Source organism: Corvus moneduloides, chromosome 6 (assembly GCF_009650955.1).
Source record: "Corvus moneduloides isolate bCorMon1 chromosome 6, bCorMon1.pri, whole genome shotgun sequence".
Classification (NCBI taxonomy): Eukaryota; Metazoa; Chordata; class Aves; order Passeriformes; family Corvidae; genus Corvus; species Corvus moneduloides.
The window spans coordinates 1,257,009-1,269,831 of record NC_045481.1 but is presented as its reverse complement, the minus strand read 5'-3'; the positions used below and the strand labels follow the sequence as shown (position 1 = coordinate 1,269,831).

Below are 12,823 nucleotides of genomic sequence, written 5' to 3'. Positions count from 1 at the left end.
TTTATGACATTTATCACGTTGTGTAATTGGCTTTTTGTGATACAGACACCAAAAATTCTCTTCTTTCCCCTTTATTTAGAAACACAAATTCCCAAGTCTTTAGGAATAAGGAATGTGGAGTCCAAGGATGCAGAATATTTGAGATGCAGCTTTGATGGGCTACAAATGGACAGCTGAGAAATTCAGGTGTCAGGAACAGCTGGTCCTGAGCCAGATTTATTGTCCGGGATCTGAGGGTGAAAGAGACGGGAACACTGCAGGGAAAGCTGGGCTGAGGAAGCCACTGAGCCAACAACTCAATCCTCTTCCAAGGTGGAAAACAGCTCCGGGTTTGGAGGTGGGGCAGGAATTGGTCACCGAGAGAGGGATCCCTTTTATCGGAGTGAAATCAAACCACAGCACCGATATCTGCTAAAACCGGGAGAACTGGGATAGAAACCGCTCTGCCTCCGGGTTTTCCACACCGAGGGATGATGAGAAATAGTCCTTGAAGCTCTGCATTAGGACACTTCAGTCTGTTTGCTGAATAAATGGGAATTTGGGGGATTTCAGAGCTGGGAGGAGGAGCTTATTTGCTTGCTTTTAACGACTTTAAACACAGGGACAGAGAGAGGGACTTTGGGGAAAGGACTGGAGTGCCAGGACAAGGGGAATGGCTTCAGACTGGAAGAAAGTAGGGTTAGATGGGATCTTGGGAAGGAATTCCTGGCTTGCTCAGGACAGTTCTCCAGCTTTTAGATCCTGGTGGGGTTTGGGATGGAGCAGCTCAAGTGACTTTTCCGTTTGCTTGGTTTCTCTAATTCAGTGCCTCGGTGACTTTCAAACCATTTTTGACCTTACACTGGTACAGGGCTGCTGGATAATGTTGGGGTGTTGGGATGTTGGGATGCACTGCCTGGATGGATTGAATGCCGCACAGCAAATGCTCGTGACTGAAAATGTTCACCTGGAGAAGGGGAGGATCCAGGGAGAGCTCCGAGCCCCTTGCAGGGCCTAAAGGAGCTCCAGGAGAGCTGGAGAGGGACTGGGGACAAGGCCTGGAGGGACAGGAGCCAGGGAATGGCTTCCCAGTGCCAGAGGGCAGGGCTGGATGGGAGATTGGGAATTGGGAATTGCTGGCTGGGAGGGTGGGGAGGGGCTGGGCTGGAATTGCCAGAGCAGCTGGGGCTGCCCCTGGATCCCTGGCAGTGCCCAAGGCCAGGCTGGACATTGGGGCTGGGAGCAGCCTGGGACAGTGGGAGGTGTCCCTGCCCATGGCATGGGATCTGAGGTCCCTTCCAACCTGAACCAGTCTGGGATTCTGGAATTCTGGGATTCATCATCTTTTCATTTCTCTTCAAAGCTTTGTTGGCCAATGTTGCTCTGGTGGGGTGGTGGCCAGTTTCGGGGGTTTGTCTGGAGGCACAGAGTCCCAGGATGGGTCAGGCTGGCAGGGACCTCAGAGGGTCACTGGTGCCACTCCCTGCTCCAGCAGGGCCATCCCAGAGCCCAGGGCACAGGAGCGTGTCCAGAGGGCTCTGGAATATCCCAGGGAGGAGGCTCCAGCCCCTCTCTGGGCTCTGTTCCAGCCCGGGCCCTGCCCAGGGCAGCAGTTCTGCCTCCTGTGCGGGGCAATTGCCGGGCTCAGGCCCTGCCCGTGGCTCTGGTGCCGCTGCCGGGCCCCGGAGCAGAGCCCGGGCCCTGCCCTGAGCCCTCCCTGCAGCCAGGGACAGCCAGGGCTGAGGGCCCCTCTCAGCTGGGGCTCCTCTCGAGGCTGAGCAGCCCCGGCTCCCTCAGCCTGTGCTGGGCACGGAGATGCTCCAGCCCTTCCTCATCATCACACCCCTCCTCTGGACCATGTCCAGGAGCTCCCTGACCCTCCTGTCCCAAGGATCCAGAGCCAAGGGCTGTGGGGACAGGGAAGATTTCCAAGCCCCGATATTCCCCATTAACTCCCACACTTCCAGAGGCCACATCAGCTTTCCCTGCACTCCAAACCCCATCCCCGCTTCCCGAAGTTTACAAGGGAAGCTCTCAGTGTTGTGCTGTTGAATTTCCAGCCTCTCCATTCCCAGTGTTGCGTTCACAGGGATTTGGGATAATGCAGCTCCTCACGGCGCCTCATTATTCCCCCAAAGGTGATGGCGTCGTTCAAGTGCCCCTCTTGTGACAAGTGGCTCATTATGGCTCCTCTCAGTCCCCCCCAGAGATCCCATTATATCCAACAGCACTGGGAGTGGGAAGAGGATAATTTGCATCCAGCATGAGCTTTTCCCGTTATTCCCACTTCTCCGAGACAAGGAAAACAAATCATCTCCACCGCTGCTCCCTTTTTATTCCCGCTGCAGTCCCTTTTATCCGGCAGCGGTTTTGCTTTGCTCCTTCTCCTTGGGATATTGTGTTCGCTCCTTCCCTGGGCGATTGGGAAAAATATCTTGGCTGAAAGGGCTTTTTATCCTTGGAAAAGAAAAGCATGGCTGGAGAGGGAAAAGCCGGATCAATAAGTGCCACGTTGGTGTTTATTCCCGGGATTTTGCCTTTGTTCCTTTGCATTTTTGGGGTTTTTTTAAAGGCATTTTCCCCTCCTCTTCTCACTGCTTTTCTGATGGTGGGAATCGTCCCATTTGGAATTTGAAATGCCTCCCATGCCTCTCTATTTCCACCTGGAGGCAGGGATAGTTTTGAGGAGAAAATCCCAAAATTCAGTGTTCATTTTGGCACGAACTCCTAAAACCCCAATGAAGGGAAGGCCGTAACAAATCCATACCCCTCTCATATTCCATGGGACAGACAGGCCGTGTTTTCCCAGGTTTTTCCAGCCCTTTCCTAATTATTCCTACTGCAAAATCCCTGCAGAAGTAGAGCATGGAAGTAGAAACTTTGGGAAGTGGGAAATCGTCATCCTACTTCGGTTTTTCTCTAATGAAAAGCATCTTTGGGACCTTTCCAGGAGGAAAACACGTGGAAACATTTTGTTTTTCCAGGTTTTCCCTGATTTTTGGGTATTTTCAGTGACAACATGGAGCACAGCAAACCCCGAATTGCGTTTGCCCCCATCCTGTTTCTTATGGATGAGCAAGGATGGACCTGTTCCATGAAAAACCATGGAATCATGGAATGGTTTGGGTTGGAAAAAGCCATGGCAAGGGACATTTTTAAGGAAATCAGGCTGTTCCAAACTGCATCCAACCTGGCCTTGGACAATCCCAGGGATGGAGCATCCACCTCCTATCTTGGCAAACCCTGTCCATGGATTTAAGTCAACCTGAACTCAGATTTAGTGGATTTAGGAATGTTTTGTCCTCTCTTTGGGAAATCATCCTTAGTTTTTCCCACGTTTATGAAGGATGAAGGCTCGGAGGTGCTGGTGATCCCCTTGTTTTCCCAATTCCATGGGAGATTCCCTTTTCCTGCCTTGTCCTAACCACAACTAAACAAAGATTGGGCACCTCTCCAGGTTCTTCAGGACATCTTGGGAGCCTTTCCACTTGGGAATGTGGAGGGGAAAGATGGGATGGAGGCAGCAGCAGCCACTGGGAATATCCAAATCCTATTCCCAGCTCTGGGATATCATTTTTGCCAGTCCTGGAGGCTCCTGGTGTAGCTCAGGAGGGTTTGGGGCTCTGTTTTGGCAGCAAAAATTCCAAACTGTCTTTGCCACTGGATCCATGAATTTTTCCTCTTCCATGCCCACACCGGGAGGAGGGAAATAATGATAAAGACAAAGCACGGCCATGAATCCTTAAAAAACATGGATGGAGGAAAATAACCCTAAAATGTGGTTCTGGAAGAAGATATTGAACAAAACCATTCCAAACACCAGGAGACGGGAGGAATTGCAGTTGGATCCCAACCCTTGCATCTCGGGAATGAGGGGTTGGATCTCAACCCTTGGATCCCAGAAATGAGGGGTTGGATCTCAGCCCTTGGATCCCAGCAATGAGGAGTTGGATTTCAGCCCTTGGATCCTGGGAATGAGGGGTTGGATCCCAACCCTTGGATCCCAGGAATGAGGGGTTGGATTCCAACCCTTGGATCCCAGAAATGAGGGGTTGGATCCCAACCCTTGGATTTTGGCAATGAGGGGTTGGATTTAAACCTTGGATCCTGGGAATGAGGAGTGCCTGCAGTTGCATCTCAACCCTTGGATCCCAGCAATGAGGGGTTGGATCTCAACCCTTGGATCCCAGGAATGAGGGGTTGGATCTCAACCCTTGGATCCCGGGAATGAGGGGTTGGATCTCAACCCTTGGATCCCAGGAATGAGGGGTTGGATCTCAGCCCTTGGATCCCAGCAATGAGGAGTTGGATTTCAGCCCTTGGATCCTGGGAATGAGGGGTTGGATCCCAACCCTTGGATCCCAGGAATGAGGGGTTGGATTCCAACCCTTGGATCCCAGAAATGAGGGGTTGGATCCCAACCCTTGGATTTTGGCAATGAGGGGTCGGATTTAAACCTTGGATCCTGGGAATGAGGAGTGCCTGCAGTTGCATCTCAACCCTTGGATCCCAGCAATGAGGGGTTGGATCTCAACCCTTGGATCCCGGGAATGAGGGGTTGGATCTCAACCCTTGGATCCCGGGAATGAGGGGTTGGATCTCAACCCTTGGATCCCGGGAATGAGGGGTTGGATCTCAACCCTTGGATCCCAGGAATGAGGGGTTGGATCTCAACCCTTGGATCCCGGGAATGAGGGGTTGGATCTCAACCCTTGGATCCCGGGAATGAGGGGTTGGATCTCAACCCTTGGATTCTGGAAATGAGGGGTTGGGTCTCAGCCCTTGGATCCCAGGAATGAGGGGTTGGATCTCAACCCTTGGATTTTGGCAATGAGGGGTTGGATCTCAGCCCTTGGATCCCGGGAATGAGGGGTTGGATCTCAACCCTTGGATCCCAGGAATGAGGGGTTGGATCTCAACCCTTGGATCCCGGGAATGAGGGGTTGGATCTCAACCCTTGGATCCCGGAAATGAGGGGTTGGATCCCAACCCTTGGATCCCGGGAATGAGGGGTTGGATCTCAACCCTTGGATCCCGGGAATGAGGGGTTGGATCTCAACCCTTGGATTTTGGCAATGAGGGGTTGGATCTCAGCCCTTGGATCCCGGGAATGAGGGGTTGGATCTCAGCCCTTGGATCCCAGCAATGAGGGGTTGGATCTCAACCCTTGGATTTTGGCAATGAGGGGTTGGATCTCAGCCCTTGGATCCCGGGAATGAGGGGTTGGATCTCAGCCCTTGGATCCCAGCAATGCCCAGCTGAAGTTACTTCCTGATGATTTCCCTGTGTTTTCCCTCCTTTTCCCAATGGATGGGTGAATTCTTGCGTCACTCCCTGGCTGCCTGGCGATTCCATGGTTTCTGGTTTCCCTAATTCCATCCCTTTTTTCCCCAGGAAAAGCCTACGCCCCGGAATTCTACTACGACACCTACAACCCCCTGTGGCAGAACCGGCCCCGGGTTTATTCCTACAGCCTGCAGTGGACGCAGATGAATCCCAACGCCGTGGATCGGATCCTGGCCTATCGCCTGGGAATTCGCCAGGTGAGCCGGGAATCACCCGGGCACCATGAGCCTCTGGAGCCTCCCGGGCTCTGGGACATCTGCTGGGCCTTTAGGGACTTCGGCTTTATTTATTTTATTTTATTTTATTTTATTTTATTTTATTTTATTTTACTTTGTTTAATTTAATTTAATTTAATTTAATTTTACTTTATTTTATTTTACTTTGTTTTATTTTACATTATTTTATTTTGAATTTATTTTATTTTATGCTATTTTATTTTACTTTTTAAACTGTATTTTATTTCATTTTATTTTATTTTATTTTACTTTAATTTTACTTTCTTTTATTTTATTTTGCTTTTTTCCGTCATTTTATTTTACTTCACTTTATTTTATGTTATTTTATTTTACGTTATTTATTTTTATTTTATTTTATTTTACATTTTTACTTTATGCTATTTTCTTTTACTTTATTTTAGTTTACTTTATTATCTTTTAATCTTTTTTTAACTGTATTTTACTTCATTTTATTTTTATTTTATTTTGTTTGATTTTACCTTTTGTTATTTTATTTTTTATTTTGTTATGTTATTTTATTTCTCTTTATTTAATTTTCTTTTATTTTATTTCATTTGATTTTACTTTATTTATGTTATTTTGTTTTATTTTACATTGCTTTATTTTAATTTCATTTTATTTTATGTTATTTTATTTTACTTTTTAAACTTTCTTTTATTTCATGTTACTTGATTTATTTTACTTTATTTTAATTTTGAAGTTTCATTTTATTCTACTTATTTTGTTTTATTTATTTTATTTTATTTTATTTTATTATTCTATTCTATTCTATTTCACTTTATTCCACTTTATTTTATTTTCCTGCTCCATTCCCACAATCCATCCACCTCCGAGCTATCCTTGGCCACCACATCCTCCTCCAACTCATCCTTCTCCATTTGCCTCCTTCCTTGGGAGCATCCAGCTGATATATTTTGGGAATTTTGACAGCCTCCCACTGATCTTTTCCTTCAAATAATCCCCCAGTGGATTGATCCAGAAAATCTTTCTTTGGATATTCAACACATGGAATAATAATTTGGGCAGGGACAACAAGGGAAGGGATTAAATCAGATTTTGTGGAGGGATATTTTGGAAAATATAAGGAAAAAATTGTTATCCCACAGATTTCCCACTGGGATGAGCTTTGGAAAAACAAATCCCCAATTTTAACATTTTATTTACGGGGATTTGTGCTTGGGCAACTTCCCTGGAAGTTGTGGAGCTCCTGGGACCCATCCCGGGAAGGGCTCTGGTCCCTGCACGGGGCTGGAGATGGGATCTTCCCGAATCCAAGGAATTTGTGATGAAAACGGGGGATGTTTAATCCACGTTTATGCAACTCCTGGCATCGCCGGGCACAAATCAGCTCCAGGATTCCCAGGGCCTGGGAGGAATCAGGGAATTCTGGAAGGAACTCGCTGAAGGAAAGGATTTCTATTGGAATTAATTGCATTAGGAATTTTAGCTGCTTCTCCCATTTAATTTTCATTTCTCTTTAATTACCCGTTCATGTAATTAACCAGGGTTACTCTGCTCTGGGCCAGCCTAATCCAAACATTCCCATTTTTCCTCTCTGGAGCCCCCTTTCCAACCTGGCTGATTCAGAACCCTGGGATCCATCTGGACACGATTCCTGCAGGAATTCCCCTTGGAACAGGAGGATAAATAAAATCCTGATTTTTATTTACAGCCCCAGGGCTGGCTCCCAGGGGATTGTTTCTCTTGGATAATTATTCCCCTTGGAATATGTATTTTTTACTGGGATTTGCTGGTTTTGAGTTATCCATGGAAAGGGATGAGCACCCTTTGGAATGTTGGATGACTCATGGCTGAGCCATGTTGGCTGTAGGAAGAGGATGGGAACTTTTCCAGGTGGGAATGGGGTTTGGAGCTGGGGACCTACTCTTAATCCTGGTTTTAATCTCGGTTTTAATCTCCTGATGCATTGGAAAACTCTGGAAAAGGGCTAAGAGTGGGTCAGTGTGCTGAAGTCTGTTCCTGACTGGATTCCCACCATTCCCTGATCCCAAAATTCCTGGTGCATTAAAGATGTGGAATTCAGAGCATCCCTCCCCTGCTTCAGCCACAGCTGCTTCTCCAGGCAGAATCCAGGCAGTTTTTTGGGAATATTCAGTTGATACCTGGTTTAGGCTGACGAATTTTCATGGAATCCCAGAATTCCTGACTTGTTTGGGATGGAAGGAACCTTAAATCCCATCCAGTTCCATGAGCAGGGACACTTCCACTATCCCAGGCTGCTCCAATCCGTCCAACCTGGCCTTCCATTTCCTGTGGAATTCTTGGAATACTGACAATATTTTTAATCCCATTTCCGGAAAACATGAGCTTCTTTGAAGTCCCAGAGTTGTTCAGCACCATTCCCGGATTTTTCCAGCTGCTTGTGGAAAACAACCCAAAGGTTGTGCTTAATAAGGAAAATTTCAAGGGTAAAGGAGCCTGGAATGGGGCAGAGTGGGGATTTCCCCTAACAACAAATTGGGCTTGAGGCTTTTAGGTTCTCCAGGAAAACAACATCCGGGAAGTAATTCCAGGTTGGAATAAAGTGGGATTATAGAGGTGGAAATGTCTCTGGGGTCATTTGATAGCTCTTCCCCCACCTTTTATTTCATGGAATTCCAGAATCCCAGAATGGTTTGGATTTGGAGGGACCTTAAAGCCCATCCAGTGCCACATTCCGCTATCCCAGGCTGCTCCCAACCTGGCCTTGGACACTTCCAGCGATCCAGGGGCAGCCACCGTTTTTCTGGGAATTCCATCCCAGCCTCTCCGCACCCTCCCAGTCTGGAATTCCTTCCCAGTATCCCACTAAACCAGCTGCCAGCCTGGCTGAGTCACCAGTGTGACACATTCCTGTCACATCCCGCTTCAGGTCACCTCTGCTGTCCCTGGAATGAAGAGAAATTCCTGTCCCAGAGCGGGATTTAGTGCTGGAAAACCGGACACAAGGAAAACCTCTGGCATTCCAAGCGTTGGTTAAGGAGAATTCCCAAAAAAACCGTCACAGATAATGTTATAAAACTTATTTGATACTAAAAACTAAGCTTGGCTTAATGAGAAATCAGGGAAGCCAGGAGGAGAGGGAAGGTCCTGTGAGGTGACGAGGGAGTCACAAAAACAGGGAATTGTCACTCTTCTGCCTACGGAGCGAAAATGGAAAGATGGGAAAATGGGAACTGAAGTCACCTGGGAGAAATGGATTCATTTGAGCACATTTCAGACCCCACCTGAAGAGCAGGAATCCTGCAGATTCCTTCTCCCAGGATCATGGGAATACATCACATCTACTCCAAAGGGAAAGATGTTTCCCAGCTGGGAATTTCTATTGGATTTACTCTGGGAAATGTAAAATCTTGAAAATTTCATTCAGAACCAGTCCCAAAAATGACATTTATAGCAATTAATTCAGTGAGGGAAGAGAGAGAGCTGGAGTTCCACATTTATATTGGAATATTCCTGATGTTGTTCCCATAAAGGATTTTAATCTCTCTCCTATGAGGGAATATTTTCTGTCCCAAAGATTTCCTTGCACGCATCAATTCCGGGAATCTAAAGAGGTTTTTTTCTTCCCTGCGTTTGTGGAATGAAACACAGAGAGTTTGGCCAAAACCAAAAAGATTGTGACATGCAGGGACACGTTTTTTATTGCTGTTCCTGCCTTTGGGAAATTAAATTAGACCAGGAATGGTGCTGGTTTAAAAATTCCCACTTTTCAGGGCTGATTCCTCCTGTGCTGCTTCTTCACAGCTCTGAGGTGAGGTTTGTTCCAGGGCTGTTCCTGGCTGTTTAAAACTGGTTCTAACCATCAGATGGATATGGGGAATATTTATGCTGAAAATAAAATTTCTGCTGATTTTGTCTTAAGGAATTCAGAGCTGGGAGCTTGAACTCCTGTCGGGAAAGGCTGGGAGAGCTGGGAATGTTCACCTGGAGAAGGGAAAGCTCCAGGGAGAGCTCCGAGCCCCTTGCAGGGCCTAAAGGAGCTCCAGGAGAGCTGGAGAGGGACTGGGGACAAGGCCTGGAGGGACAGGAGCCAGGGAATGGCTTCCCAGTGCCAGAGGGCAGGGCTGGATGGGAGATTGGGAATTGGGAATTGCTGGCTGGGCTGGAATTGCCAGAGCAGCTGGGGCTGTCCCTGGATCCCTGGCAGTGCCCAAGGCCAGGCTGGACATTGGGGCTGGAGCAGCCTGGCACAGTGGGAGGTGTCCCTGCCCATGGAATGGGTGTCACTGGGTGGGATTTAAGGTCCCTTCCAGCCCAAACCAGCCTGGAATTCTCAGATCTTTTCCTGGATGACTTTGACACCGAAGCTGCTCCTGCCCTTATCCACCCTCCCTGCTCCATGACTGAGCTGTGAACACCAACAGGAGCTCCTTTGGGAGGCCATGGCCTGGAATTTCTCAAGGTGTGATCAAAAATAATCCCCAGGCAGAGCTTTGCCCATTCCCATTTCCACAAAATGTGGACAATAAATCCAAATTCCCTCTCTTCCCAAAAATGTGCCGGCAAAATCAGACATATTAATTTGATCCAAGGAATTGCTGCCTGCTGGGCCTGCCTTGGGATGATTTTTGTTATGTAACCGTAAATTCCTGCTATTTCCTTCCCAGCTTTAGTATCTGAGGCATTTTAACTCCTCTGTCTACTTTCTTAAGGAAAGGAAACACACAGGAAAATCCTAAAGTTACTTCCAGGGATTTCTAACCCAGGTCTTTGTTTGGGTCAGATCCCACGGGAAAGGGAGGCACAGCAGGGAAGGAGAATCTGGCAGAGGATCAGGATGGTTGGGGTTGGGAGGGACCTTAAATCCCATCCCATCCCATCCCATCCCATCCCATCCCATCCCATCCCATCCCAGGGACACCTCCCACTATCCCAGGCTGCTCCCAGCCCCAATGTCCAGCCTGGCCTTGGGCACTGCCAGGGATCCAGGGGCAGCCCCAGCTGCTCTGGCAATTCCAGCCCAGCCCCTGCCCACCCTCCCAGCCAGCAATTCCTTCCCAAGATCCAACCTCAATTTCCCCTCTCAGTTTGAAGCCATCCTCCTGTCCTGTCATTCCAGTTCCTGAGGAATTGTCCCTCTCTGGTTCCCTGGAGCCCCTTCAGTTCCTGGGAAGTGCTCTGAGGTCTCCCTGGAACCTTCTCCTCTCCAGACTGATCAGCCCCAGTTTTCCCAGCCTGTTTCCATGTGATACCCTGAAAACATGAGCTTTCCATGCTCCTCAGGTTTCCCTGATCCTGGAGCAGAGCAGATCCCAGCTCTGGAGAGGGGAAGGAGGCTGTGGCAGGGACTGGGAACAAGTGATTGCCTCTCCTCATGTGTCCATGGGGAATATGGTCAGGGAGAGGTGCAGCCTCTCGTGGAATCACAGAACATCCTGAGGTGGAAGGGATCCACCAGGATCACCGAGTCCAACTCCTGGACTTGTCTTGGAGATCCTTTGGGTACTGAATTACCTGGTGGGACCTCGCTTCATCTGTTAGGAGCACACGGGGATTTGCTTTGGGATTTATTTGGCGGCCAAACGATTCAGCCATAAAACTGGGATACGTGACACCATCAGAACCCCAGGTGTGGATCCCAGAGCAGCTCAGGAGGCTCCAAATCCTCCTGCATGGAGCATTTATGGAAAAGGGAGTGTGGAGCACAGGGAATTTCCCTTTCTCAGGGGCACTGCTGGGCACAGCCCTTCATTTGTAACTCCCTGGAGCGGAGGGATGGGGACAACCTTGGATTTGGTCACAACCTGGATTTGGTCACCCTCAACTTCCTTGGGAATGTGCCAAGGTCTGCCAAGACATTCCTGCACAGAAGGAACATTTTTCCCTCTCCATAAGAGCCCTCTGAAGAATATTCCGATGGGGATGCATTTCAGCTTTGGATTTGGCTTCGGAATCAAAGACCAAGATTCTTCCAGGTTTTTTCCTTTTCCAAGCATCCCTGTGTGTATTCCCTGGTCAACCTTTGGAGACACCAACACTCCAGGAGCTGCTTTCATTAAGTGTCCAATCATGGAATATTTAGGTTGGAAAAGCCCTCTCAGACCATCAAACCCAAGCATTCCCCAGCCCTGCCAAAGCCACCGCAGATCCGTGTCCCCAAGTGCCACATCCACACTTCCAGGATGGCGACTCCAGCACTTCCCTGGGCAGTTTGTTCCAAGAATATGTTTTCCGAGAGTGTGAAAAATGGTCCCAAATGTCCCTCAGAGGGTTTCTCTACTCCTGGAAGTTTATCCACCTGGACAAATCCACTTTTGGGCTGCCACTTCCATCTCCTCCATCACTGAGCTTGGTTTGGAGCAGCCGTGAACATCCTTGTGCTTTTCCATAGTGGTTCCTAAATGCAGCAGGAGCTTCACCTGGAGATCCCGGAGCAGCTCCATTCCTGCAGCTGCTCCAACCACCTCTGGCTCCCTCTGGCACCACGTGGAGCTGTTCCCTTCCCACACTTTGCCTGCCCCCAAAACCAGATTCCCATTTCTTCCCAATAAACGACAACAGTTAGTGACTCCCAGCATCCGAGGAGCGCCGGGTGGGCGCCTCCGGCTCTCCGATATTTCCTGGCAGCAGGATGAAAGTGAATTAAACCAGGGAGACTTTTCCAGAGCAGCCAGGAAGGGTGTGCAGCTCTGATCTCCGCCGTGGCTGCTCCCAGCAGGTGACAGCAGGTGACAGCCACGTCCCCGCAGCCGTGGTGACCTAGAAAAGGAACAGCTCCTCTGTGGAGAACTCATAAAAATTCAGCTGGTCCCTGTAAACCAGAGAGCAGCTTGTTCCAGCTTGTTCCATAAAAGATTCAAGCTCCCACCTTTCCTTTATTCCCAGCCCCAGGAGCCTGTGGAGTCCGTGGGTTGGGAATGAGAAGCTCCTCAAACAGCCCCGAGCGGGTCATGGCTCCGTCGCTTCCTCCTGGTCACCCTCTGGATTGATTGGATTTTTAACTTGTGCTGTCACTCAGCGCTGAGTGGGGGCAGGGGGATTCAAACATCCACAGTGTGCCTCGGAAAGGGATTCCTGGGAGGGATGGCGGAGTGGGCACTGGGCAGAAAACAGAGCAGGGAAATCTCTGTCTGTGCCCCAAATCCCATAGCCCTCGATAAAGGGCTGAGGAGAAAGGGAGTGCGGATACATTTTATTGCCTTTCTGATTAAAGAATCCCAGAATCCCAAAGCGTTGTGGCTTGGAAGCCCAAATCCCATCCCATCTCACCCCTGCCATGGGCAGGGACACCTCCCACTATCCCAGGCTGCTCCAAGCCC

At 48.8% G+C, this 12,823-nt stretch overlaps 1 protein-coding gene across 2 annotated transcripts in view; it reads left to right on the top strand.

The window, feature by feature from the left end:
* MDGA2 (MAM domain containing glycosylphosphatidylinositol anchor 2) overlaps positions 1-12,823 on the top strand; it is a 231,845-nt gene that overhangs the window by 186,560 nt on the left and 32,462 nt on the right. For both annotated transcript variants that reach the window (XM_032110643.1, XM_032110644.1), the window contains exon 10: positions 5,374-5,522. In XM_032110643.1, the coding sequence (XP_031966534.1) occupies positions 5,374-5,522 (149 nt within the window). The remainder of the gene's footprint in view (positions 1-5,373; positions 5,523-12,823) is intronic.